Source organism: Schistosoma haematobium, chromosome 1, assembly GCF_000699445.3.
Source record: "Schistosoma haematobium chromosome 1, whole genome shotgun sequence".
NCBI classification, from domain to species: Eukaryota; Metazoa; Platyhelminthes; class Trematoda; order Strigeidida; family Schistosomatidae; genus Schistosoma; species Schistosoma haematobium.
Window position 1 is genome coordinate 73850948 of NC_067196.1, and position 24091 is coordinate 73875038.

The following is a 24091-nucleotide window of genomic DNA, read 5'->3' on the forward strand; positions in this document are numbered from 1 at the left end:
ATTAGAAAGTTCCATCAATGTGAGAAGAAATCGGCGTGAGAAACGATGTCTTTTCGTCATCTCCGCCTATGCCCCGACAGATTGCAGCCCGGATGCAATCAAGGATGAGTTTTACCACCAGTTATCAGTTCTTCTCCAGAAAGTGCGTTCGACAGATATTGTAGTACTAGCCGGAGACTTGAATGCTCAGGTCGGGCGTCTAGGCACAGAAGAGAGTCGTTTAGGTGGCCGATGGGGACTCGTTGGTCGCAGGTCAGATAACGGGGACCGTCTACTGCAACTTTGCACAGACCACAACCTGTTTCTGGCTAGCACTAACTTTCGGCACAGTCATCGCCGATGTGCCACCTGGCGTCCTCCCTCTGCATCTCGAGCCTGGACTCAGATTGATCACATCGCGATCAGCTACCGCTGGCGTGGTTGTGTACAAGACTACCGCTCCTTTTGGAGTACCTATCTGGACTCTGACCATGCCTTGGTCTGCGCCAATCTTGCCTTACTTTTCAGTGGCCAACGAAGTGACCACCACCAAAAGATTGATGTTAGCAAGCTGGTTGCAACTTCTCTTGCAAGTAAGTATCGAACCGAGCTAGCCTCTAGGCTAGCTACCACTCCACCGAAAAGTATAGTTGAGCATTGGTTGCAACTTCATGACGCCATGAAAATGGCGAGTAAGGCCGCTTGCGGCTTCGCGAAACGTACCGCTTATAAGCACTGAGTTTCTTCAGGCTCCTTACAACTCATCGAAGCCCAGGTGACCGTGAGTTTGACCATAAACGAAGGATGTTATGTAAGGAAATTGGGCAAAGCTTGCGTAAGGACCGAAAAGCCTGGTGGTCGATGCGTGCTAATGAGCTGGAGGCAGCAGTTGCATCTGGTAACTACCGGAAGCTCTTCCAGCTCATCCGAGCCACTGGCAGCAAGAAGTCTGGTGTGAGTGAAACAATCTGCGAGGATGATGGGATGCCAATCACTAACATCAATCGACGTCTTGGACGATGGGCAGAATTTTTCGAAGGGCAGTTCAACTGGCCTGCTGCTCCGGCAACATCGGTCAGACTGTCCTGCCCTCCATGGCCGGTGACGACTGATCCACCAAATGAGGCGGAAGTCCGCAAGGAACTCCAACTCTTGAAGCGTTACAAATCACCTGGCCCAGATGACTTACCTCCGGCTCTTTTTAAAGATTGTGGTGACTTTTTGACTAAGGAATTGACGACGTTGTTTACAAAGGTTTGGGAACTAGAGTGTGTACCAACGTCATGGAATGAGTCGATAGTTGTCCCTATCTTTAAAAAGGGTTCACGTCGTTCCTGTAACAACTATCGGGGGATAAGTTTACTTCCGATTGCGTTCAAGCTATTGGCTTCCGTCATTCTTCGTAGGCTGTTCAAAACCCGAGAAAGATTGACTCGCGAGCAGCAGGCTGGGTCTCGTTCTGGTCGAGGATGTATTGATCATATCTTCACCCTCCGCCAAATCTTAGAACACCGCCATACTTTTCAAAGGCCAACAATCGTAGTGTTTCTTGACATCAGGGCTGCCTTCGATTCGTTGGACAGGACTGTTCTCTGGGATTGTCTATTGAAGAAGGGTGTGCCTGAGAAGTTTATTAACATCCTGAAAGCCCTATATAAAAACACCTCAGGCAGAGTGAGGGCATACAACCACCTCTCTCCATTGTTCCATTCGAGCAGTGGGGTTAGGCAGGGTTGCCCAATCTCACCATTCCTCTTCAACTTTGCCATCGATGACATTCTGGAAACAGCTCTGATGGATGTAAGTAATGGTGGTGTGGATCTGTTGCCTGGAGAAAGACTTCTCGACCTTGAGTATGCGGACGATATTGTCTTACTGTGCGATAATGCCCAAGGCATGCAATCCGCACTTAATCAGTTGGCAATCAGTGTCCGTAGGTATGGTATGTGCTTTGCACCTTCGAAGTGCAAAGTACTTCTACAAGACTGGCAGGATTCTAATCCTGTACTCACCCTGGATGGTGAGCAGATAGACGTAGTTGAGAAGTTCGTGTATCTGGGTAGCTGCATAAGTGCTGGTGGGGATGTGAGTGATGAGATCAATGAACGAATAGTGAAAGCCAGAGCGGCTTATGCCAATCTGGGCCACCTTTGGCGCCCTCGTGATGTTAGTCTGGCTGTAAAAGGTCGGATCTACAACGCGTCGGTGAGAGCAGTTTTGCTCTATGCTTGTGAAACCTGGCCTCTCCGAGTTGAGGACGTTAGACGACTCTCTGTGTTCGATCATCGCTGTCTCCGAAGGATTGCTGACATTCAGTGGCAACACCATGTCAGTAATGCAGAGGTTCGGCATCGTGTGTTCGGGCACAGAGATGATAATTCAATTGGTGTCACCATCTTGAAACACCGACTTCGGTGGCTTGGACATGTTCTCCGAATGTCGTCCCAGAGAATTCCACGTCGTGCATTATTTGCCGACTCTGGGACTGGTTGGAAGAAGCGGAGAGGTGGTCAGTGCATGACATGGTGTCGTGGTATGAAAGAAAGCTGTACAGGACTGGCTTCTGTTGGTCCTTCACGACTCCCTGGTTGGGGTCTGAGAGATGGTGCTACACAGTGGCTAGAGACGTTATCAGATATGGCTCAGAATAGAAGCCAGTGGCGATCCTGCTGTAACCTTCTTTTACTTTCTTCATACAAAGTGGTTGTGTCTCCTTTACCTGAAAGATTTCTTCTGATTGTACCTTTTCGTTCCGTCGTTACTACCACACTACCTTACTCCAATCTCTTCGTCATTGTTCTCTTTTTCTTTTGCGCTCCTTAGTTTTTTTTTCTGCTTCTCTTCGAATTCTCATTGTTTTGTGTGGCGCATATATATTGGCGCTCTCTTGTACCAATATTCATGTGTTCAAATAAATAAATAAAATACTAGATTGGAAGAACGTTAGGGGAAAAGAAACGAGACGCAGCAACAGCTCAAAGTAGACAGTGACTACTGGACAGTCATGTAGGTAGGTGCAGACAACCTAGTAGGCAGTTTATTGTAATCAATGGTCGGAGATCACAGGTGACATAGTTTGCAACGACAAAGATGAATTTGCTTTTCTTTTTCCTTAGATTGTACGTCGCCTTAAGAAATTTTACTTCAAGAATCCATGGCTGGCTAACTGACTAAGTCGAAATTGTAGTCGTTTCTGACTAGAACGATTAACTTACGCAGTTATTTGATAATGATAATATTCCTTAGCTTCTTTAATTATTTCAGACCATAAACTGGAATGTGTTTCATTAAGCCATGCCATTTCTTCTGTTAAGTGAAAGAAATAAAACAATAAAAAATTGCTAGAAACACCATGTTAAACAAACTCAATTATTTATTTTCTGTATAAAGTATACATAGAATGAATAATTTTCTATTAAATCACAGATTAAATATAAGTACAATGTTAAATATACATTCCAACAATTTAAACGTATAGAAGTTGGATATACTCAAACTGAAAAACAATTTGTGGATTTTCGTAAGCTAGCTCACATTTAAGTGTAGAACTACAAAGTTAAGGAGAGCATTAATTGTCGAAATTCCAGCAACACAATACATTATGATGTAATACAACTGCTTTAGGGTATTTATACACAAATCCATCGATTAGACTGTGGAGACACAAATAACCATACAGTTTATAATGTTACTGATAGCACGTAAAGGTGGCAATATAGAAGTATATGTATACGTAATGAAAAGTCACTGTTCACTAATACTGAATTTTGTTACGTGATAATTGTAATACCAATTGTCTATAATTTGAGATTACCATATAGTGTATATGAAATACAACTTTATGAAACTCAATACAAACAAACCTGGTGATTCACGAAGATTTTTCAATTTCTTCTTATTCTTTTTATTACGATTCAGTTTGAGGACTTGCTACCATTGAAGTAAAAAAAGAACGAAATAAAATCATTTGTGTCAAATTACCGATTTAGAAGATACAATATCATAGAGTGTAGCATAGCATTAGATTAACGAAAATAATTGACCGTTGAACGCATATATTCGAAAATAATATTAAAAATAGTAATGATAATTCAAAATTGCTTATTAAGATGCAGAATTTTTTATATAAAATAGATTGGATGTGGCGAAAAGTGGAATCCAAGACGCACGTTTCGTCCTATTTGGAACTCGTTAGCTGTATGAAACGCGCGCGCTGGATTACACTGCTAACCACATACAACCTATTTCACATAAACTTGTGCCATAATGGCTATATTGAGGCAATCCACACAGGATGTAGATACTCCAACTAAGAGGGATCAAATTTCAGTCAAACTATTAACAATTAGATAATCAAAACGATTACAAATTAATTATGGAACTATTAAATCTCATCATATTAACAAGTAATTAATAAAGCACTATTTAATACATTTGCTAAGCAGAACAGGATTACATGTAATAGCACACACACACACACACAGTTAACTGAATGCAAGTACGCGCACAATTATCTTAATTCAATTAAACAAATATACTCACCTCATCAATCCCAAGTAACGGTGTAAGATTAGGACATGCTGTTAGAAAACAGTTGAGAAAATGAGCAACCCCAACAGAAAGAAGCATAGGATCAACATCTTGAAGATATGTTTTAAATAAATGTTTTGCAGACCGTAACAAAACTTCGCAAATAGCCATTTTCTAGATAAAACAAGGGAACATAAACATACAATAAAACGGTTAATGTAACCTGTTGCACAACATTAAGTTAAGAAAAATGAGAATGAACAACAGTGACATAACAAGTGAACAATACTGAACATCTTGACAATAAACATAAAACAGTAACTACCCTAGGAAATTGTGATGCCAACCCACTCCCATTGAAATCTAATCTGGTAAGGAAAAGTACGTCTGGATCATAAGTTCATGAACTTATTTATTGTAGTGAATTTACAAGCAAACTTATCTTCACTACAACAAAAACTACTGAAGATTTTACATTTTTCGATAACACTTCAAATAAACACATTTATGACAAGTAAAATCATAATTAATTATATGTTAGTCTAGCGAAGTATTTTGTAAATTCCCAAAACTCGATCTACATAAAAATTATAGTTTGTCAGAGCATTATGATGTACAGACTCGTCCGTATGAATATCATTGACAGTCAAAGAACAGGTGTGAAATTTAATTACCAATTGGTAACTTAGCCAACTCAATTTTTCCACCTGAACAAAGAATTCCAGTTTACAAGGGAATAATTAACATCTAACAAACGAACATGGATGATTGTAAGCACAAAAAAGCATAGCAAAAGAGATGAGTATCAAAATTCGCAATATGCAACTACGTGAATAATAATAATAAGAAAAGAACCGAATTAAAAACATGATAATATGATATTCTTGTTCTGTACACTAATATTTAAGATATGGACGGGTGTATATGCTCACTTTGAGATAACCTAACGACTGGTGAATACTGACTGATTCGATTACACGATTCAAATAACGCACATTAATGCCACTACAAAAGAAAAAGAAACAAGGAGAATTATTCTAGAATAGAACAGCTTATTCAAGCATTTTGGAAATTTATTTCAGTTAACATAATGCAATCTGTAGTGTAATTTAAACGGTTTCTGGATAAGACAACATAAAAGTAAAAATCATATGGCTGCAGTCAACATCAATCATCTGAATAGCCTGTTAATCATATTGCACTGTTAACAAAAATAATGATGTCATATACCGCAACGTTTGTTAAACCTAAAGATTCACTGCAAATGCATTAAATAAGTTAATTATATTGTAAAATTAAGTAGTCATTAAAATGTTCTTTAATTGATTACAATAAATGCTGCACAAGACCTTTTAAAGTATGTTCTGTTATGAAAATAAAATAAGGCTATCAAAGTCTACAGCTAAATAGTCATGTCATTTTTCAACAAAACTCTCAGATAACGAGACTAGTAACTTATCATAAACGAGACTATTTCTTTACTGTGAAGGCAAATCTACCAATATCCTTTTTTTCAATTTAAGACGACCATTAGGACATAGAATATTTTATGCAAACAAACTAGAATTCCTAATCATGATCCAAAACTCTCATATAGTAATAAAAACTAGGTGGTCAAATATTAACACCACTTAACTTACCGCTGATGCATTAACTCTATCAGAGCTCTACCATCTTGAGGAGTGATGCACAAATTTAATGCGTCTCTAACAAATGCTGGAATTTGTTTTAAAACCAGAAATTCGCAAGCACTGCATACTAGTTCTTGATCAACTGTTAGTGATTGTTCCTAAAATGCAGAAGAGTACATTTCTGTCTGAGACATGTATAGAAATTTAATCAAAAAAAGTGAATTCCGAAAAACAAACACTGACCAACTGGCGGCTGATATGAATACACGAAGGATTAAAGGCCATTCAGTGAAGTAAGTGACATGAATGAGTTAATTATTACATGATATATTAACAGCTGGGAATATAAATGAAAACTCAGCCTGTAGCTCTTCTAGAGTTACTGCCGGTCCCAAGCCCGGGTAAAGGAGGAGGGTTGTGTACGGGGTTAGCGACCCCATGCCGTAGAAAACTAACTCGCTAAAAAAACGTTAACCAGAAAAAATAATTCAAACCATTTTAACTCTGCCCTAGGAGTTAGAAGGTCTTCATTTAGAAGAACTATGACGCCTCATGGTGAAAGCCGAGTTCCTTCAAAAGCCACTAAGCCGATGCCACTCCTAACAACCAGAGCAACAATTTTTATAAGTACATGGAACGTCCGAACAATGTGGGAGACCGGGAAGACCAATCAAATAGCAACGGAAATGAGGAGATACAACTTGGCAGTACTGGGAATCAGCGAAACCCATTCAACCCCAGCTGAACAACAAAGGCTAAATAAGGGAGAGATGCTGCTATACTCCGGTCACGAAGAGGAAAATGCTCTACACACTCAGGGAGTCGCTCTAATGCTGTCCAAGTATCACGAAATGCACTTGTAGGATGGGAATCTCACTGATCCAGAATCATCAAAGCCTCATTCAAAACAAAGGGGGAGATCACAGTATTATCCAGTGTTATGCACCCACCAATGATAGCAACGGCGACGATAAACATCAGTTCTACGATAGGCTGTAATCAGTCATACGGAAGTGCCCAAGAAAGGCCCTCACCACTCTGATGGGATATCTAAACGCCAAAGTCAGAATAGACAACACCGGATATGAAAATATCATAGGACGACATGGATTGACTGGGAGAGAGAAACGAAAATGAAGAAATATTTGTAAATCTGTGTGCATTCAACAAATTGGTCATAAGAGGCACAATATTTCCACACAAACGTATACACAAAGCTACATGGATCTCACCGGACCACACCACAGAGAACCAGATAGATCATATTTGCATCAATAAAAAATTCCGAAGGACAATGGAAGATGTAAGAACCAGGAGAGGAGCTGACATAGCTGAAGCTAAAAAAAGAACTGGACAAACAGCCCTACAAAGGTTCAATATTGCCTTCATTAGAGATACTGACAAACTCAATGAATTCAAGAGAACTCTCAACAACAGGTTCCAAGCCTTACGGGATCTACTGAAAGAAGAAGAAACTACTATGGAGAACAACTGGTAAGGTATCAAAGAAGCAGTAACTTCAACGTGTCAGGAGATTCTGGGTCTCAAGAAGCATCATCATAAGGAATGGACCTCTATAGAAACACTGGACAGGACCAAAGGAAGGAAAAACAAGAAGGCAGCAATTAACAACAGCCGAACACGAGCAGAAAAAGTCTAAGCACTAGCTAAGTACATAGAAGCAAACAAGCAAGTGAAGGGGAATATTAGTGCCAACAAGCAGAAATACATGGAAGAACTAGCAACGACGGCGGAAAACGCCGCAAGAGAAGGAAATATAAAACAGCTTCACGATACAACGAAGAAACTAGCAGGAAAATACAGTAAACCAGAGAGACCAGTCAAAAAAAAAGAAGGCAAGCCAATCACTGAAATTCAACAACAGCGGAACAGATGGGTAGAGTACTTCGAGGAACTCCTGAATAGACCGGCTCCAACCAATCCACCGGACATCGAAGCAGCACACACAGGTCTTCCCATAGACGTCAACCCACCAACAAAGGAAGAAACCAGAATGGCCGTCAGACAAATCAAGAACGGGGAAGCAGCAGGACCCGACAACATACCAGCTGAAGCACTGAAGTCAGACATCGAAGTAACTACAAACATGATTTACATTCTATTCAAAAAGATTTGGGAGGAGGAACAAGTGCTGATGGACTGGAAAGAAGGACACCTCATCAAGATTCCAAAGAAAGGAGATCTGAGCAAATGTGAAAACTACAGAAGCATTACACCACTGTCAATACCAGGGAAGGTCTTCAACAGAGTGTTGCTGAATCGGATGAAAGATGCAGTAAACGCCCAACTTCGAGATCAACAAGCTGGATTCCGTAAGGGTCGAACGTGCACAGACCAAACTGCAACACTACGGATCATCGTCGAACAATCAGTTGAGTGGAATTCGTCACTATACATCAACTTCATTGATTATGAAAAGGCATTTGACAGTGTAGATAGGAGAACGTTATGGAAACTTCTTCCACATTATGGAGTTCTTGAGAAGATTTTCAACATTATCCGAAGTTCATACGACGGACTACAGTGCAATGTCGTGCATGGAGGACAGCTGACAGATGCATTCCAAGTAAGGACAAGGTTTTCTACTCTCACCTTTCCTCTTTCTTCTGGTGGTCGACTGGATTATGAAGACCTCGACATCTGAGGGAAAACACGGCATACAATGGACAGCTCAGAACCAGTTAGACTATTTGGACTTCGCAGATGACCTAGCCCTCCTATCGCATACACACGAACAGATGCAGATAAAGACAGCCAGTGTAGCAGCAGTCTGCATCAGTAGGCCTCAACATACACGAGGGGAAAACCAAGGTCCTCAAATTCAAAACAGAGAACAGCAATCCAATCACTCTTGACGGCGAAACTTTGGAAGATGTAGAATCCTTCACATACCTGGAAAGCATCATCGATTAACAAGGAGGTTCAGGTGCAGACGTAAAGGTGAGGATTTGCACAGCAATGGCCGCATTCCTACAATTGAAGAACATATGGAACTCAAAACAACTTTCAACCAATATCAAAGTCACAATCTTCAGTACCAATAACACCAAGGCAGTTCTACTGTACGGAGCTGGAACTTGGAGAACTACAACAACCACAATCAAGAAGGTACAAGTATTTATAAATGGTTGTCTATACAAGATACTCAACGTCCATTGGACGGATACCATCAACAACAGTCTACTGTAGGAGAGGACAAACCAGCTTCCTGCTGAAGAGGAAATTAGGAAACGATGATTGAGTTGAGTAGGACATACATTGAGAAAATCACCAAACTGCATCACGAGGCAAGCCCTAACTTGTAATCCTGAAGGGAAACGTTAAAGTGGAAGGCTACGTCGAGAAATAGAAGCAGATATGGAAAGGATGAAGAACAACTGGAAAGAGCTGGAAAGGATTGACCAGGACAGGGTTGGATGGAGAATACTGGTGAGCGGCCTATGCTCCTTCACGAGGAGTAACAGGCGAAAGGAAACTTTCACTAGGCATATAGTTCATTCGAAACATTTTACAGGATTAGTAGTAAAAAAATTGTACAAGTGAGAAATATTGTACAAATTACTATGCAAATTTATAAATTTCAAATAATTAGTTACAAAACTACCAGTTGAAATTTAGCTGTTTAAATCCCCGATAGCACCACCCATTTATTGATGACGAATAAACAACATATTTCCATTTACAACTAACGTAAAGTTCAACAGATTGATTAATTAATACATGCTTCAACATAATCTACACACAGGAAATGTAACTTGAGTGTCACAAAAATGCTTACTTCTGAATCACAAAATTTGACAAATTTCTGATAAATATCAGGATTGAATGTAAGCTCAAAACGATCTGTACTCAGAGAACCGACAGCTGCTGCTGCCTTGCGGATAGCTTCTCGAATTACGTCATCTGAACAAAAATAAGAGTTAAAATATCAAAGAAAAATTACAGGCGTTTAAATAACAAGTTAAAATGAAGAAACAATACTGAAAACCGGTGAATAACAACTGCAATGCTTTATTTAAACAGAACTGATAGAAAAGCTTAACGTTGAGATAAAAAATGTTACTGTCAATGCATTTTTTTGTCTTTGAACCTTAATTTAGCTGGCTGTTCTGAACATGTGAAAATTTGAAAAACAAGTTCCAGATTATATGGATGAACTTATTAGACACGATAGGCTAAACCGATTACCAATTCATCAAAGTAGCGGTTATGGATAGTTTCAGTACATTTTCATATCTTTGTAATGGGAAGCATTTTCTAGTTAGAAATAAGAAAATCTCCACTGAACTATTGAGAATAATTTATTAGCAATGTTATTATCCGGCTGCTCAAACCGATTTAGATGTGTCATAATTCATATTTGAAACCTACTGACTGAAAGCCGCTTGTTTTATTTACTACATACTACTGAAATTGAACTTAATTTTGTTCAGGGACTAAGAACTATTGAAGTCGGGAGTATACTGATAGGTTATTAAATCCTAGGTTAGGCTCCGTGTCGAGGGTTTTGAATGAGGGCTGTTGAAACGTTAGTCTCAAATACAAAAAACACGCATCCAATCCTCCGTGATGACTAGTGAACTTTGGATATAATAAACCCCGTAAGTCCTCCCCCTCCCTCCACTGTTTCAAACGTAGTTACACAATTTCATCAAAACAAAAAAGTATACCCAAGCTTAAGAAATATACACCCTTTTGCCTGCGAAAATTTGTATTCAAGATAAAAGAGTTAAAACAGAGATAATAAAAATCAATGAAAGTCAAATCACTTTTTTGTGTGTCTTGATCATCTTCTAGTAATCTTTTCATCAGGCTTAAATCATCTGATTGATTCTTGCTTGGAGACTTTATTGTCCCAATCCCTGAGTTCAAAGCATTACTGGAGTGTCCAGTAACATCATGGTGGTCTATTTGGTGTTTGGTTGTAATTAGACTATCTTTGGGAGATAAGGGATCATCATTAGTGTTTGAACAGTTAGCTTGTCCATTTTGCACACTAGCAGCATCCTATAATACATACAAAAAAATATAATTCATGTAAACATGAGTAATATGAATTGCATTTAAAAGAAAATCATAAATGAGACAACAAAACTGATCTGACTAAACAAAAATAACAAGATGCATCGAATCTAATTGTTTTAAAATTTCCTGTCAGCTGCAAGAAGTTTAAAGTGATATACAGAGTAAAGAGATCAGAAAAGAAGAGTTTGAAATAGCTTAGTTCATTAAAAACTGAGATGGGTATTCGAAGCAAAACGAGGAATCATACGAGGAGAAAAATGACCAAACATTGTTGTTAAGATAGTTAGATACGACGGAGAAGCTCGATAGAAGACTGTCGATTGTTCTGGAGCGCATGTTTAGATTCTGATCATGCTCTAATACGAGCACATATTTGCTTGTGCCTCACTGGACGCAGAAAAACTACATTAAGACCCACTAGAGTTGAACTCAGTGACAAGACAGTCAAAAGTAGATTAGATTACAGGAACAACCGAGATAATCACTAATTGTCCCAATATATAATAAAGGGTCAAAATCATTCTGTGATAACCATACAGGGACTAGTTTAACATAGCATCTAAAATAATAGCCTCAATAACTATCAGGCGCCTAACAAAGATTCGTGAAATGCAAACACAGTAAATCAGGCTAGCTTCAGACCCGATTGTCACCGCATCAACCAAGTATTCACCATTCGTTAGGTTCTATAACATAGGCATGCTGATCGGCATCTGACAACGGTGCTCTTTCTTGACTCTGCAGACCAAGAGGTTCTCTGGCAGTGTCTGTCATTGGAAGGCGTACCTCAGAAGTACATAAACCTTGTGAAGGATTTTTACTTCGACACCACCAGTCGAGTCAGAGCTTATGGAGAGCTGTCATCTGATTCCGCAAACTCAAGTAGTGACCTGCAAGACTGTCCACTATCTCTATATTTGTTCAACTTCATCATAGACTTACTGCTGGAAACAACGTTCTCGTCCACTGAATTTCTGGGCATTGATTTCCTACCAGGAAGTCCACTTATCGACTTAGAATACGCAGATGACGTTGTCCTGTTTGGTGAAGACGCTGATAAAATACAGAGCTTTTTGGTATCACTGAGCAACAATACCAGGATGTTTGGGGTGCTCTTCTCCCTCTCCAAATGCAAGTTGTTGCTCCAAGACTGACCTGCGTCAACAACTGAACTAAGGATAGGGAGTGAAGTAGTCGAACGCGTCGACAACACTTATCTTGGAAGTCTGATTAGCCCAAATGCATTGGTGTCTGACGAAATCTCAACACGGATTCAAAAGGCTCATTTGGTTTTTGCCAACTTACGTGACCTATGGAGAAGGCGAGATATGCGTCTACCAATTAAGGGATGAGTATACTACGCGGCAGTTCGTTTTGTTTTACTTTATGGATGTGAAACGTGGCCATTAAGTGTAGAAGATACTTGTAAGCTACTAGTATTTGGCCACAGGCGCCTTAGAAATATTGCTCACATCTGCTAAGAAGTGAGGTTTGACACGAATTATTAGGGAATGATGGTAAATCAGTCGATGAGGCTGTAAATTTTCATCGACTAAGATGGTTCGACCACGTGTCACGACGTATGCCTGAACACCGATTACCACGACGCGCAATGGTGACTAGTGTTGGAAACGGATGGAAGAAATTTAGGGGCGGCCAAACCAAAACGTGGCATCAGTGCTTGAAGACACTAACCTCTAGTCTGAGCCATGTTGGTAGATGTAGACTACTTGCTTGGGGTCCGCGTGACGATCGTAACCAATGGTTGGAGACTCTTGGTGACATGGCTCAGAATCGATCACAATGGCGTCGGTGTATACACTCTCTGCCTTCCCTTAAACTAGGAGATGAAAATCGTTTTATACCTTTCTTTCTACGAACTAATTCTTTCTCCCTGTATTATATCCTCATACATAATCTTTTATATATTACTGTCATTGAAGTAACTAGTTATGTGAATTTGGTAACCATCTTGCTGTGCTAATGAGGTGTAGCAGCTTGGATCGATGCATATATGCCCGGTCCTATGTTGCAAATGGCTAACTATTTTCCTTGCCTTATAAAAGAATGCAACAACGTAATCTTGTATAAACTAATACTAAACTCTAATAACAAAACTGATTTGATTTCATTGCGTATGGTTGATAAATTCAGTGACGAATGAGGACTTTCTCGTTGGTTTAATTTGGTACAAATTAAATATTGGTACAAAGGGGCACCGAATAAATATGCGCCACACAAGTCACTTGATTTGTGTATGGGCTGTGATACTGCCTGGGTGCCCAGACCGAAGCGGGTGGTTTACTTAGGGGGCCACTTCTGGAACCTTCGACCTGAAGGTCTGATCCACAGGGCAGTGGAGCGACGTGAAGAGATGCAGTTCCATGGTGAATGCTCCGTATCCGCCAATCCAGTTAAGACGCGGACATTCGCTTTTCTTCCTCTCAATTTCGTAAACACCCCTGCCGCGAGAAGGCATTGAGTATGACTTCCCTGACAGTGGCTGTATACTCGTGGTCATGTGAGAGCATTTCGAGAGGGTGAGCGGACTCTCCCCACCCTCGGTCGTACAAAGGCATTTGGGGTGGTCATCAAAACGACCGATTAATGGATGATAAATAATGTAAGACTTGAAATAAATGTCAATCAACGTAAAATAGCAAAAGGAAAAATGAAACATGTATAACTGAAAAAATGTGAAAATGTAGATGCTTCTTACCTGATCATCACATTCACCTTTTAAGGAAGATTTACCCTTTTGAATCTCTAGAGCAGCCAGACGTAGAAACTTTTCATAACGATGGCTATGTACAGCGAGAAATCGAAAAAAAAAGCAGTTAAAACCTGATGAAAGGAATATGGTAGTCAATGTACTTTTCACGGGAAAACCACTAAGTGACATTCAGCTAACGATTCCGAAATAGGACGAAACGCGTTCTGCATTCCACTGCTAGGCACCATCTATATTTGCTTACAATACTTGTGTGTTAAGGCAATATCGAGGCGATCCGCATAAGATGCACATATGCCAATAAGAGATAGATGAATTGCAATCCTAAACATCAATGAGAGGACTCAAATAACCAATACAAAAGTGAATTTACCAATAAGGTATGGTTAGTTCGTTAGCAAGATACTAACTAATCTGTAATCACTTCATGTCTGAGTTTTACGAGATGCAAAAAACTACAAGTTGGAAACCTAATCCTATTTATTTATTACTTAAGCAAATAAACATTGGTACAAGGAGGCACCAAATATATATACGCCCAACAAATCATTTGACTTGTGTGAGGACTGAGGTACTGTTCGACTGCCCAAACGGAAGCAAATGGTCTCATTAGGGGACCACACTCCAGTGATCTAGTTAATAGAGCATCAAGGATAGAAACTACATTGCAAGTAGCTTGGTTCAACCACCTAGCTGTTACAAAGCAATAGATTCCTGTATTAATTATCTTCAATAGCAGGTCAAGACAAGAAAGGAAAACCAGTATTCTACTCTTAACAAACAGATGTTAAGAAACATCATGGCGAGTACATGACGGCAACACGATATTTACGCGTCAATCAGCTTAGCACCAAAACCCATAATAAATAATGATTTTTAAAGGAGTGTTATGTGTGTAGTTACCAGACATAAATAGATAAATATAGTCTTACTCAAAAAATGCCTCGATCAACTCTTGTCTTAAAGTCGCCAACATATGTCGGTGTTGATAAGGATAACCTAATTTCACCAATTCAGGAGACAATTGAGGTCGTATATCACTACCATTATCTAAATAGTTTAGATCTGGTGGGAAAGTACGTAGTAAATCCAGAATATAAGTTCGATTATCATTTCCAACAATTCCTTTACAATCCACAGATGAATATAACTGTATTGCATCACCTGACTGATTGACAACCCTGTTAATTTAATTAATGAATTTTAAAAAGCACTTAAAATAAACTAAACAAAACAAATAACATAATTATGCCAGTATTATTGTTATTATCCGTTATTAACACTACTTTAAACAGACCAAACTAAAGACTACAGAGGAGGACTATAAGTAATCTGTAAGATTGACTAAGTGGGATTATCTAAACTAGACATAAAATAAAGTTTGAGAAAGATTTCTTTATCGAAAAATAAATACTGAAATGTGCATTGCATAGCTCCAAAACCAATAAAATAAGAACCCTTCATGCTCCAACTATGATTTTAAGTAATATATTGTTTTAGGTTTTTGTAAATAGGTGGTTAGTGAAGATCCCTTTGAAACTGGAATTAGTTTCAACATGAAATATCAGAAACCTTAACGTTTAGTGATTAAAGTAATGCGACGTTGTGGATGTATAACATGAGGCCATCTATATTTCATTTTCATTTACAACGGTCTATTAGTTATTATTTATATGCAATGTAAACTATCTGATTACAGAGTTCGGCCGTAGTTTAGATATATTTTTTCTAAAACACCTGTCGAAACGCTAGAAATTGAAACAATAAATGAAGCAATAAGACATGTTTGTAGACTTCATGCTAGTTCCTATCCCAAATATATATTGGTAGAACATAAATCTGTATACCAAGGTAGATCACATGAGTAGCTGTTCTGGATCTTGAAATTTGGGTCGGTCGAGTCTGCGCTAATATGCCAACCAAAAGCGACCGAGATTACTCTAGTGCGAATGGAATTTACCGTGCACTCAATTTTAAGGCAACTGCCACACACAACGCTTCGACGATAATCGTTGAATGATAAAATCTAAGATTAAGGGGAGTACAAAAAAGGTATGCTTTTCTATGAAAAATGACTGGAATGGGGAGTCTCCGTAGACACAGTAAAACATAACCTTGAAACAGAAAATTTGCAAATTAGAAGTGGTGACAGTCAACCAGAATACGAATTAGAAAAAAAAAGTTCACTCGTTGTTATCAATAAAGGACAGGAAATTAGTATTTATTAATAAAAACTGAGTAATCTGTGGTCACCTCAGCGGGCTGTTGTCAAGGTTCATAGGAATGCATGTCTTGAGTCAAAATCAATTGATATACACATTCTTTAGCCTACAAGTAGTTTCAATTTTTAGTATTCTTTAAAACTTTACATTCGTCAGTCGACCTTGTTTCTTAACTGCATTCGCTGTTTCAGTGTTAAGATCATTGCTCTTTGATAAACTCTAGCTTTAAATAGTATCCGGTTGGCAATTTATCCGCAAGCTAACCACAATTTTATTAATGCAGAATAAACACACTCATTTTTTATGAGATGAAACTATACAGTTAGATGAACAAAGTACAAAACTTACTTGTGTGGCTTGATTTTCAATTGTTTAGCCGTTTTAGACAATAACTCTTCATAACGTTTATCGGTGAGCACTGTCTTACCAAAATCAATTGAACCATAAACAACTAACTGTTCTTGTTCTTTCTCCAAAATACCTACAGAAAAAAAAGGATGACCTTCATACACGACGCGATAATTGAAAGAGAGAATAATCATACAGTATTAGATATCGAGCACTGTTTAATTTTACTTTGTGTTTGCAAGAACTCTGAAGATGAAGTTATCAAATACGTACAAACAGATAACGTGAGTTTATATGATGTACATGTTTCAGATGCAGCGATAAGAAAGGTTAAGGATTTGTGAAAAATGTAAATTCTGGATTATGAGGATATTATTGGAGCCTTTCAAATTGTCTTACCAAATTATTCTAAGTGGTGGCTGAAACCCATTTTCTCAGCCTAACAATCGAAAGTTATACAGAAAACTGTTAGTCTCACCTGGTATGATTGTTTGAGCGGTAACGCGAAAACCACGGTAATCAATAATAGCTGTCCCAAGAGTATACAGTCCAGGTTGATCTAGCATCGAATATGCACGTACTCCACACAAATCACTAGACTAAAATGATAAAAAAAGAATTAGGACTTATACATACTTTTGGAGGAAAAAAGAGATAATCGATATGTAAGACAACTATTGATGACCAATTTTATAAATCCGAATGCAATTAGATACTGATTTTTGTAACTAGCTAAGTTATATTTTCTGGACCACTGACTTGTCATTTAGGATTAAGAGAAGTATTATGCTCTGAAGTTACAGCGTATAGCTAAACAAAGGTCCAAATACTTTTTGGTTCGTATAGAAATGAGACGGTATTGAATTGAACGAGAACACAAGTGGGGACAATCGAATGTATTTGAATTATATAATCACAGAATCTCTTAGTAAAATCTGAGGACCATACAGTAAATACTTCATTTGCAAACTATCAGTCAATCGTCTCAGACTTTATTGTTCCTTCGTTTCCACACCAATCATCCTGTTCTCGTCCTCTTTTCTTCGATCTTCTTAACCTTCCGACATTTCACTTCCGATTGACGATACATACTATTTATATCTGTTGACGTTAGTAGCACACACTGCAGTATTAAATTGGGACCAAATTCTCAACAAATTACATGAATTTTCAAGTTACAGTTACCTCGAAACTGGATCAAAGTATTTCCATACTTAAAACTCGCCTTATATTGATGTCCTGTCATAACATAATTAAATTCTAAGTTCTGATCAAGCGGGTGTGGATATCGGCGAATTTCGCAAAGTAAGGTCAATCATAATCAATGAACAACCTCAAACGAATTTGCGTTGATTTAAGTTACTATACTATATTAGCATGAGATAGCATTGGCATTATGGATAGCAAAGGAATCGGAAAAAATAGTAGCAATCAAAGTGAGGAAGACAAAACACTGAGAATTAATCGTTGGTGAAACTTTCATTTATTTTATTGTGTTTACTGTATAGCTCAATCAAACTGCAAAGCAGTTAAGAATGTAACAGTACTTTCTCATTAGATGATTACCGATTAAAATTTAATTTCAGTATATTCATAGGAATGCATAAAACGAAGAGAAGTCAAACGTAATAAAATCACATTCAGTGTAAAATAAAGGAGTTCAATGACCAAGATGAACTTACTGTGGCAGCATATGCGGCATATTCACCGCCGAAATGTTTGTAATGATCTTTAACATCAAATCCAAGTGAGAAAAACATATTATTCCATATAAACATTTGTTGTTTACGTGTTTCTCCTGGGTTAATAGCCATAATATCTCCATTTACTACGCTAACAGCAGCACGAGTTGCTGCAGCAACAAAATCACTGTTTGATTTGAAAATAGCACGATCTCTAAGTAGCCGCTCTGTAAGACGTGTCTGTGGAAGTTCACGCGTAACTTGTAGCTCTTCGTTCCAGTCCCTAGTTTGACCGGGCAAATTTTCTTCGCACGCCATGCGAGAAGAAAACGCTATTTATCCAGCAAATTTTAAAACAAATGTATAAAAATATTTCTAAATACAATTAAGGATACAAGGATATTCGATTATTAAAACACCGAGAGAGCTGCTTACTATTGAACATTGTGAAAGGACGAAGGTACGTCAAATATAGTCTCTTGTGGTGCTAAATTACTAATGATTTATTTTAGTGAGCAACTTCGAACTGTTTCCATTGTTTGTAGTTCCAGTTTCACTAAATATCCTTCGCTTTCACATGTGAAAGGCTGAAAAATTACCCAAACCAGGAACAGTAAGAAGTGAGTAGTTAGGACATATCTTAACTTTCACTTATCAAACAAGGTTGTTTCAAAGGAGATGGAATTGTGTTGACAAGAAAAGTTGCCATTACTATATGATCAACAAGTAACGTAACTGGAGTTTGCCCTTTGACTCAAGCTAATGCAAAAAGAAATACCATCATAGCTGTCAAATATATATATGATTCATAAGAGGAAGATGAACCTTCTTAACTGAAGAAGATATACCTTGGTAATTTTAATTTAGTTTTTTGCTAAACACTATCCTCGTTTATTCACTTGTTGAATACAATACTTTCTCCTCTATTTCTCCAAAATATTGTTTGAAGTTCGTGTAGCCGATCGCCTTATGGTTTATTTGTAGCGAAATTACTGTTATAAATAAATAAATCTAGTGTAGTGAAATAGTAATATAGTTCATTGTCTTTTAGGTAGTCACAAAACTGGATCATTTGCATTGGTTTATGATAGATATACTAGAACATTCCTCGGTGAGACGACCTGACTAACAAGTGTATTAATTGTATGATCTATTATTAAAACGTCTTTTCATATTCAAGTCAGAGAGGATAGGGAGACAAAAAAACTAAGCTTTGAAAATGAGAATTTAGACAAATTCACTTGAACATACCTTCTTCTTTTCTTACAGAATCTGGGGAATGTTCAACTAGTGGCGCTAACCAGGAATGAACTTGATACGGAGTCGGAACACGTTCAAATGGATGTTTAGCAGCTCGATTTTTTAAAAGGGACTCAAAATTGCGCTTGAATCCTGGGCTAAGTTGACGCAGGAGATCGATCAGAGAATGTGCCACATAAGCATGTTGTATGGGGTGGGGATTAAACTGATCATCCGTGGACCTAAAATAGGAAATCAAATTACATTTCACACGAAGTATTTAACCAAGTAAAATAGTTGCAAAATTAATATCATTCAAAAAGTTCAGAAAAAGACTCAACAAAAAACATTTTGTTGGATTTTAGCCATTGAATTTGCGCAAATCCGTCAAAACCTATTCGATTACTGGGATCTTCCTACATCAAACGTTTTGATCACAGAAGTAAAATTATATTTTGTTTAAGCATGTTTAAAGCACGGATTATATCCTTAATGGTTTAGAACAGATTCCACACTTAATTAGACCAAAACTTAAATGACAATGCTTTCAGTCAGCTACAATGTAGGACCGGGCATATATGCATCGATCCAAGCTGCTACACCTCATTAGCACAGCAAGATGGTTACCAAATTCACATAACTAGTTACTTCAATGACAGTAATATATAAAAGATTGTATGAGGATATAATACAGGGAGAAAGAATTAGTTCGTAGAAAGAAAGGTATAAAGCGATTTTCATCTCCTAGTTTAAGGAAAGACGAAGAGTGTATACACCAATGCCGCTGTGATCGGTTCTGAGCCATGTCACCAAGAGTCTCCAACCACTGGTTACAATAGTCGCACGGACCCCGACTAAGTAGTCTTCAACGAAAGCAAAAGAGATGGAAAAGGCGGCGGCTACAGGGAACACAAGACAGCTCTACAGACTAATAAAAGAAACTGGAATTAATAAGTCAAGTGTAAGTCAGACTATTTCGGAAAAAGACGACACCCTCATCCGCTCTCAGTCCAGACGTTTAGAACAATGGGCGGAACACTTTAGGGAACAGTTCAACTGGCCTTCAGCTACTCTACAACTACCCTCCATTCTCAGTGTGAATGGAACATTGAAGTAGGTCCCCCAACTCTAGCAGAAGTTCAAAAGGCTATAGTTAATCTGAAACAAGGAAGGGCAGCTGGTTCAGATGGATTGGCTCCAGAAGTCTTTAAGGATGGTGGTTCAATTTTAGCGATTAGGTTGACTAATATTTTAGCTAAGATCTGGGAGTTAGACGTTATTCTATCTGACTGGTCGCAATCATTTATCGTCCCAATATATAAGAAAGGGCCGAAATCATCCTGTGACAACCATAGAGGGATTAGTTTAACTAATATAATATCTAAAATACTAACCTCGATAATTATCAGACGCCTAACTAAGACTCGTAAACTGCAAACACGAGAGAATCAAGCTGCCTTCAGACCTGGTCGTGGCTGCATCGACCACATATTCACCATTCGTCAGGTTCTAGAACATAGGCATACTTATCGGCGTCCGACAATGGTGGTCTTTCTTGACTTAAAAGCAGCATTTGACTCGGTAGACCGCGAGATTCTGTGGTAGTGTCTGTCATTGAAAGGTGTACCCCAGAAGTACATAAACCTTGTGAAGGCTCTTTACTCGAATACTACTAGTCGAGTCAGAGCTTATGGCGAACTGTCATCTACTTTTGCAACCTCAAGTGGTGTCCGTCAAGGCTGTCCACTTTCTCAATTTCTGTTTAACTTCATCATAGACTTACTGATGGAAACAACGTTCTCGTCCACTGAATTTTCGGGTATTGATCTCCTACCAGGAGGTTCACTTATCGACTTAGAATACGCAGATGATATAGTCCTGTTTGGTGAAGACGCTGACAAAATGCAGAGTCTTCTGGTAGCACTGAGCAACAATGCCAGAATGTTTAGAATGCGCTTCTCTCCCTCTAAATGCAAGTTGTTGCTTCAGGACTGGTCTGCGTTAACACCTGAACTAAGGATAGGGAGTGAAGTAGTCGAAAGCGTTGACAACTTCATTTATCTTGGAAGTCTGATCAGCCCTAATGGGTTGGTATCGGACGAAATCTCAGCACGGATTCGAAAAGCTCGTTTGGCCTTTGCCAATTTACGTGACCTTTGGCGAAGGCGAGATATACGTCTATCAATAAAAGGACGAGTATACTGCGCGGCAGTCCATTCTGTTTTACTTTACGGCAGCGAAACATGGCCTTTAAGAGTAGAAGACACCCGTAAGCTACTAGTATTTGACCACAGATGCCTTAGAAATATTGCTGGCGTCTGTTGGGATCACCGGGTAAGTAATAGTGAGGTTAGACGCAGGGTATTAGGTAATTATGGTAAATCAGTTGATGAGGTTGTTAATCTTCATCGACTAAGATGGTTGGGCGTGTTACGTATGCCTGAACACCGATTACCACGACGTGCAATGCTAAAGGGTGTTAGAGATGGTTGGAAGAGAATTAGGGGCGGCCAAACCAAAACGTGGCGTCAGTGCTTGAAGACACTAACCTCTAGTCTGAGCCATGTTGGTAGATGCAGACTACTTGCTTGGGGTCCGCGTGACGATCGTAACCAATGGTTGGAGACTCTTGGTGACATGGCTCAGAATCGATCACAATGGCGTCGGTGTATACACTCTCTGCCTTCCCTTAAACTAGGAGATTAAAATCACTTCATATCTTTCTTTGTACGAACTAATTCTTTCTTCCTGTACTGTATCCTTATATGCAATCTTTCTCCTATATATTACCACCTTTGACCTAACCACTCCTATGAATCCGGTGTTCATCTTGCTGTGCTAATGCGGTATGGCAACTTGGACCGATGCATATATGTGCCTGGTCCTACGTTGTAGCTGACTGACTGAAGTAGTCTTCATCTACCAACATGGCTCAGACTACAAGTTAGTAACTTCAAGCATTGATGCCACGTTTTGGTTTGACCGCCCCTACATTTCTTCCATCCGTTACCAACACTAGTCAGCACCGCGTACTGCACTGACTATGCAACAAAATGTATTGCCTAGTTGTCGTCAGCATCAGACACAAAAACACACAGGTACCAGAATAAATATACATCGATTAGTGTTACCACTTTTCAACATCAGGATAAACATACGAAATAGACAAAAAGTCGATAATGCATTAACAACAATCTTTAGGATTGAAAACGACAAAAACCAAACTGATCAAGTGGAATAGTAAGTACGTAATAAATTAAGGTCAGGATTTCGATAAAAAATGAACCTGTCACTAGGTTATTATATTAAACCTATATAACTCATTCTGGCTTTCGGATAGGCCAACCTACTCATTCTACTTGAGTCACATCCTGACCTTGTTAATTATTTGCTTATCAATCTTGACTGTTTTTATATGAGCGCGTAGGTGTGTGCTAACTTCCTATCCCATTACTCATCACATGTCTGTAACTTATTTTTGTGTAACTATAAATATTGATTAACGCTTGATTAAAAGGGAGTTGGCTTACTCGCCATCTCCACTGCGCATCGTTTCGCTTCGCTCTATTCCATTCGCTTCATATACAAAATATATGTATTCATAAGTCTATTCTCGTTATTTGACTTATTTAATTCCGTTATTGACTAACGCGATTTAAGTCGATGATTATATACGAGGATAGGCGACATATACATTTCGATAGCAATCATTCGTATGGTCTAATTGGAGTCAGATCTCGGACCACTAAAGTGGAATGCCCGTCGACAACATCGATCTAAATGATGACAAAATAAAGGGCCCCACTAAAGCCTAAAGAATGCAACTGAGATTAGGACTCTTACCACATCTATACCTAATAGTACGACCGATAATAGTCAATGACATCACAGACTGATAGATCGTTTGACTGAATCTAATATTTTTGGGTTATTTATAAACTATTTAACATATGTATAGAGGCTGATCACGTGTAGATAGTATTACAACAAATTACGCATATGATTTTGAACCTGACCAATCGACTTCTCATCCCTCATCTGACGTTTCCCTAGTGACTAATGCATTAACGTAATTTACGTGTACTTCTCATCTTTAAAATCCATGTTTTATACGCATACAGGACAGAGATGGAACTTGTCAGTATCTGGAGAGAAAAGCGACTTGCAAGTAAGAATCCTAGTTATATTTCCGACCCCGATATACAATATTTTCATATTAGCTTAGTTGTAATACCAACTTTGTTAAGAACAGTTGGGATGTTCAATAATACAAATTAATAATGAAAGCACCAAGTAAAGACATAAAACATATACACACTGGATATGAAAATGTGCAAAAATTAACGATATTTTGGCTTACATATTTACATAAAATCCTCTGGGACAAGCAGTTATATGGTACTTTTTGTCCTCTAACGTATGAAAAAATAAATAAATCAGATCTCCTAAGAGTCGTCTTGCAGGTGGTGGAGGGTTCCAATTACTATAATTAAGTTGGCGAACGCACTTAACTGGCTTTCCATCACGATCCAAAGGATGTAAAGGCAATAATGGGAGGTTGGTGTTTGCACCAAAACCGGGCATAACATATTCAGGTGGTATGAAATCAATGCGCATATCTAACCGAGTAGGGAAATGTTTGCGTTCTGAAGAGAAAATAAAGAATTAAATGAGTTAATCCTA

General features: G+C 38.5%; 1 protein-coding gene across 1 annotated transcript in view; it reads right to left on the bottom strand.

Moving 5' to 3' along the window:
• MS3_00002092 (uncharacterized protein) overlaps window positions 1-24091 on the bottom strand; it is a gene marked incomplete at both ends in the record, with an annotated part of 34604 nt that overhangs the window by 8053 nt on the left and 2460 nt on the right. Inside the window, 14 exons of the mRNA XM_035731151.2 lie at window positions 3195-3285; window positions 3843-3909; window positions 4522-4683; window positions 5442-5514; window positions 6150-6298; window positions 9940-10064; window positions 10931-11168; window positions 13906-13990; window positions 14850-15098; window positions 16488-16620; window positions 16966-17086; window positions 18170-18501; window positions 19421-19650; window positions 23769-24054. Of these exons, the coding sequence (XP_035588244.2) occupies window positions 3195-3285; window positions 3843-3909; window positions 4522-4683; window positions 5442-5514; window positions 6150-6298; window positions 9940-10064; window positions 10931-11168; window positions 13906-13990; window positions 14850-15098; window positions 16488-16620; window positions 16966-17086; window positions 18170-18501; window positions 19421-19650; window positions 23769-24054 (2341 nt within the window). The remainder of the gene's footprint in view (window positions 1-3194; window positions 3286-3842; window positions 3910-4521; window positions 4684-5441; window positions 5515-6149; window positions 6299-9939; window positions 10065-10930; window positions 11169-13905; window positions 13991-14849; window positions 15099-16487; window positions 16621-16965; window positions 17087-18169; window positions 18502-19420; window positions 19651-23768; window positions 24055-24091) is intronic.